Source organism: Oncorhynchus nerka, linkage group LG19 (assembly GCF_034236695.1).
Source record: "Oncorhynchus nerka isolate Pitt River linkage group LG19, Oner_Uvic_2.0, whole genome shotgun sequence".
Classification (NCBI taxonomy): Eukaryota; Metazoa; Chordata; class Actinopteri; order Salmoniformes; family Salmonidae; genus Oncorhynchus; species Oncorhynchus nerka.
The window spans coordinates 25,462,718-25,468,158 of NC_088414.1; the positions used below are offsets into that span (position 1 = coordinate 25,462,718).

The 5,441-nt window shown below is 47.9% G+C and overlaps 1 protein-coding gene across 1 annotated transcript; it reads left to right on the plus strand.

Moving 5' to 3' along the window:
• The first annotated feature begins 1,584 nt into the window (after positions 1–1,584).
• LOC115101235 (leucine-rich repeat transmembrane neuronal protein 4-like) lies at positions 1,585–3,136 on the plus strand. The gene has a single exon (XM_029620572.2). It carries the CDS (start codon positions 1,595–1,597, stop codon positions 3,134–3,136), a length of 1,542 nt encoding a protein of 513 aa, XP_029476432.2. The 5' UTR covers positions 1,585–1,594.
• Positions 3,137–5,441: the final 2,305 nt, after the last annotated feature.

Genomic DNA, 5,441 nt, shown 5'->3' on the forward strand with positions numbered 1-5,441 from the left:
TGGCATAGATACTACAAGTGTCTGGAACTATATTGGAGGGATGCAACACCATTTTTCCAGGAGGAATTCCATCATTTTGGTGTTTAGTTGATGGTGGTAGAAAACTCTGTCTAAGGGCCACTCCAGAATTTCCCATAAGTGTTCAGTTGGGTTGAGATCTGATGACTGAGAAGGCCATGGCATATGGTTTACATAATTTGAATGCTCATCAAACCATTCAGTGACCAATTGTGCCCTGTTGATGGGGGCATTGTCATCCTATGGGGGAGTAGCCATGGTAGCCAAAATAATGGCCTGCCCAGCATTTTTATACATCAAATAAAATAAAACGTTATTTGTCACATGCGCCAAATACAACAGGTATAGACTTTACCGTGTAACGCTTACTTATGAGCCCTTTTCTGGAGTGGCCCTTAGACAGCGTTATTACAAGGAGTATCAGTACTGAGTACTGAGTCAATGTGCAGGGGTACGAGATAGTTGAGGTAATATATAGAGTACATGTACTGTAGGTAGGGGTAAAAGTGACAAGTCATTCAGGATAGATAATAATGTGAAGAGTGTTAAAGAGTGTGAAAGAGTGTGAGTGTGTGGGGCGTCAATATGCACGTGTGTGAGAGTATGTAGGGTGTGTGTGTGTGTATTGGAGTATCGGTGTGGTGTGTGTGTGTGAGTGTATGGGTAGAGTCCAGTGAGTATGCATAGAGCCAGTGCAAGTGGGTCAGTGCAAATAAAAAGGGGGTCAATGTAAATAGTCCGGATGGCCATTTGATTAACTGTTCAGCAGTCTTATTGCTTGGTAGTATAAGCTGTTCAGGAGCCTTTTGTTCCCAGACTTGGCGTTCCGGTACCGCGGTAGCAGAGAGAACAATCTATGACTTGGGTGGCTCTTTTACGTGACATTTTTGTACCTTAATCACGGTGGGAAGTTAAATATCTCAGGAACCACACCTGTGTGGAAGCACCTGCTTTCAATCCCCTTTGTATCCCTCATATCCCTTAAGTGTTTCTATTATTTTGGCACTTACAGAACATTTATATATGTTGCGTGTGCACAGCAGAATTGTTTAACTCCATAGAGTTTCTAGAGAACTGACTCTTTATTTGAACTTGGTGGAAGTGAACACCATGATTTACTCAGACCCCTTAACTACTCTGTTATGGTTCAATGTGAAGTGGCTAAATTCTAAATTGATACTCCTCTGGATTTGTATACACAACCGCCAGCTCCTGAATGTTAATTTGCTGGGAGCCGGGTTGCTTTTATGACTTCTCTTGTTTGCCTTAAGCACTGTGGCGGCTTGTGGGAAGACTAAATTCAGACAGAGACAGGTTGCAGTTAAAACCAAATTAAAACCACCATTTTCTTCACCTGTTGAATACATTATATCTGAACAGTAAGCAGGTGGTGGTAGTCTTGGGTGCTGAGGAATAATTGACCCACATGGTTGATAATAACATGGACCATCATTGCCACCCACATTTAACGTGACAGATGGGTTGTTGTTAGATGCTTTCAGTAAAAAGTGATATTCTCTCTCTCTCTCTCAATCTGTCCCTCTCTGCAGGCTCTGCTATGCGGCGCCGCTGGCTGATGGTACCACTGCTCATGCAGGTGTGGCTGGCTGCATCTCCATCCCTCAGCGAGCGCCCATGCCCCAAAAGCTGTCGCTGCGATGGGAAAATCGTCTACTGTGAGTCAAGCGCCTTTCGTGATGTCCCCAAGAACCTCTCAGGGGGCTGCCAAGGCCTGTCCTTACGTTACAACAGTCTGGCGAGTCTCAGAGCCGGACAGTTTGTGGGCCTCAACCAGCTCATCTGGCTCTACTTGGACCACAACTACATTGCCTCTGTGGACGTACTGGCTTTCCAAGGCGTTCGGAGGCTCAAGGAGCTGATCCTGAGTTCCAACAAGATCACAATGCTCCACAACACCACTTTCCACCCTATACCCAACCTCCGCAACCTGGACCTGTCTTACAACAAACTGGCGGCCCTACAGCCGGGCCAGTTCCAGGGCCTCCGCAAGCTCCTCAGCCTGCACATGCGCTCCAACTCCTTGAAGAGCATCCCCGTGCGTCTGTTCCAGGACTGCAGAAACCTGGAGTTCCTGGACCTGGGCTACAACCGCCTGCGCAGCATCACCCGCAATGCCTTTTCAGGCCTGCTGAAACTGACTGAGCTGCACCTGGAGCACAACCAGTTCTCCAAGATCAACTTCTCCCACTTCCCACGCCTCTACAACCTGCGGGCGCTGTACCTGCAGTGGAACCGCATCCGCTCCATGAGCCAAGGCCTCACCTGGACCTGGACCTCCCTGCAGAAGCTGGACCTGTCTGGCAATGATCTGCAAGAGGTGGATGCTACTGTCTACCAATGCCTGCCCAACCTTCAAACACTCAATCTGGATTCCAACAAACTGACCAACGTGTCCCAGGAGACCGTGTCAGCCTGGATCTCCCTGACCACCATCAGCCTGGCGGGGAATGTGTGGGACTGTGGCCCAGTGATCTGCCCCTTGGTGGTCTGGCTGAGGAACTTCAAGGGGAACAAGGAGACCACCATGATCTGCGCCGCCCCCAAGGAGGCCCAAGGTGAGAAGGTCATGGATGCCATAGACACCCATGGTGTGTGTCGGGCTACCGCCATCACACCCCTCACAGCCAGCACCCGGCCCACCCCCTCTAAAGGCCCAGACCAGACAGAACACCACCCAGCCTACCCCACGCCCCACACCGGAGCTGGGAAGAGGGGAGAGGGATCTAGAGGTGGCCCTACATCTTCAGCTGTCACCCCACCCATGGAACCACCACCTGAGCATGAGTTTGAGCCTGTGTCCTTTCACAAGATTGTGGCGGGGAGCGTTGCCCTGTTTTTGTCTGTGGCGATGATCCTGTTGGTGATCTACGTGTCGTGGAAGCGCTATCCCAGCAGCGTCAAGCAGTTGCAGGAGCACTCTGCCGCGGCTCGCAAACGGCGGAAAAAAGCTAGAGAGACAGAGCACACGCTGAGCTCCCCACTGCAGGAGTACTATGTGGACTACAAGCCCACCAATTCGGAGGCCATGGACGTGCTCGTCAACGGGACTGGCTCCTGCACCTGCACCATCTCAGGCTCCAGGGAATGCGAGGTATGAACCACACCACCTGCCACCCCTTCTAAACAAATCTCTTCCACAGCGAGGCTATCTGAGGTAAATTCTTACACTGCTTTTGATAGATATTAACATCTGTGGCTTTTACTTTAGTATCTCCCCTCTTGGATTGACTGTATCTCTTTTTTAGAGGTTAGGAATGGTGTGTTGTGACGGGTAGAAGTTACGCGTCGCTTTAGGATCGCTTTGGGATTTCCTTGAGTAGTTTTCATTGTGTTCAAAGAAGAGTTTCGGTATTCACTTACACCCTTGTCTCTGTTGAGAGGAAAATGTTGTTTGATGTAAAATTGTGTTGAAACGCAAATAAGTACAAACAATTACATTTACGATCCTAAATAATATCACTAGCTCAAAGTGTGCTGCTGGCTTTTTGTGATGAGTGATAGCTTTTTCCATGAATTCTGAGAGGTAGTTTCAATTGCTTATTTTGGTGCAGGTTTTTTTTCTCCAAAATGGCAAAGGCATTGTTTTGTGTGTGTTTACCTTTATCTCGGGTCTGTTTTTGATGAGCCACTTTGTTTGGATTCGTCCCTGGACAAATGTCCGTGATGCTAATGGTCACTGTTGTGACAGCAAAGAGGTTCAAACTCCATTGATGACTTCATCTTATTCCTGATATAGCAATGACTCACAATGTATTTCCACCTTTGCCTCTCTTTCTTCATCTTACATTCATAATTACAGGTGTAAGTTACACACACTCACACAGACTGTGGCCGTAGTCTTGCCTACTACTTACTAAAACGGCATGCTGTGTGCTAATGCTTTTTAAAAGGCACTGTTTAGTTTAACAAATGCAGTAAGCAACACATCTCAGCATACTGTACCAGGCTCATCTACACTGATAATGAGTCATCTAATGCACAAGTTGCGTTTATTCCAGCCGTTAGTTCATTTTGGTACAGCATGTCACCTTATGTGATTATCAGCTGTTGTCAAACACGCTTGGGTCTAGAAGGACGATTCTCTTCCTCAATAGTGAGCAGCAAATTCTAGTAGATGAAAGCCGAAATGTGTATGATATCCTGGCAATTAAAGCATACAACATTTTCTAAATGTCACATACTACAAGACGTTCTATTTTCACAAACCCCACATGCCTGCTATTTAGAACACAAGTGCAGGTTTCAGACATGGCCACACACGGCCTCACGGCCACACACGGCCTCACGGCCACACACGGCCTCACACGGCCTCACGGCCACACACGGCCTCACGGCCACGCCTCACGGCCACACACGGCCTCACGGCCTCACAGCCACACACGGCCTCACGGCCTCACAGCCACACACGGCCTCACGGCCTCACAGGCCTCACGGCCTCACAGGCCTCACAGCCACACACGGCCTCACAGCCACACACGGCCTCACGGCCTCACAGCCACACACGGCCTCACACGGCCTCACAGCCACACACGGCCTCACGGCCACACACGGCCACACACAGCCTCACGGCCACACACGGCCTCACACGGCCTCACAGCCACACACGGCCTCACAGCCACACACGGCCACACAGCCACACACGGCCACACACGGCCACACACGGCCACACACACACACACACACACACACACACACACACACACACACACACACACACACACACACACACACACACACACACACACACACACACACTTCAAACCCCTCCCCACAAACAAACACACACACACATTATAGTGAAAACAAAAAAAGGGACCAACCCAGCTCTGAAACGTCACAAAGCATTTTAACCTTACTATAAAATGCTAACCTTATTATCAAATGATTAGCTAGCTGCTCTATAGTATGAGTCACTAACGATGTAGGACTGCAACATTTCCATGTACAGCAACATGTCCTCTAAACAAAATAGACAAACACACACCACACACCACACAGTGGTACATGTACTACTGCAAAGATGCAGTGTCTGAAACTCCCATAAGGAGTGCCACTGCTTAGGAATGTTTAAAATTAAAATAAACAAATGTCCAGTTCATTTTTGACAACATGGCAGAGTCTCAACAGAGATAAACTAAGCATACATTTCATTGTCATTTAAAGGTTTCCATGTACTCCTACTGTCCGTTTTGTCCTCTAAGTTGCACCATCTAAAAAAGGTTGGTTTATTTTTAGGATTGTATTCTATATAATGTGTTGTTTCTCTCAGATAACTTGCATATGGCCTCAAATACGGATCTGAATAAACTGGTCTAAGATCAGTGTTCTCTGTGTTCAATGTGACTGTTAAGCTTTGATAATGCTAAGTGTCTTTTTGTATTCTGACTCTTGCCTTTGAAAAC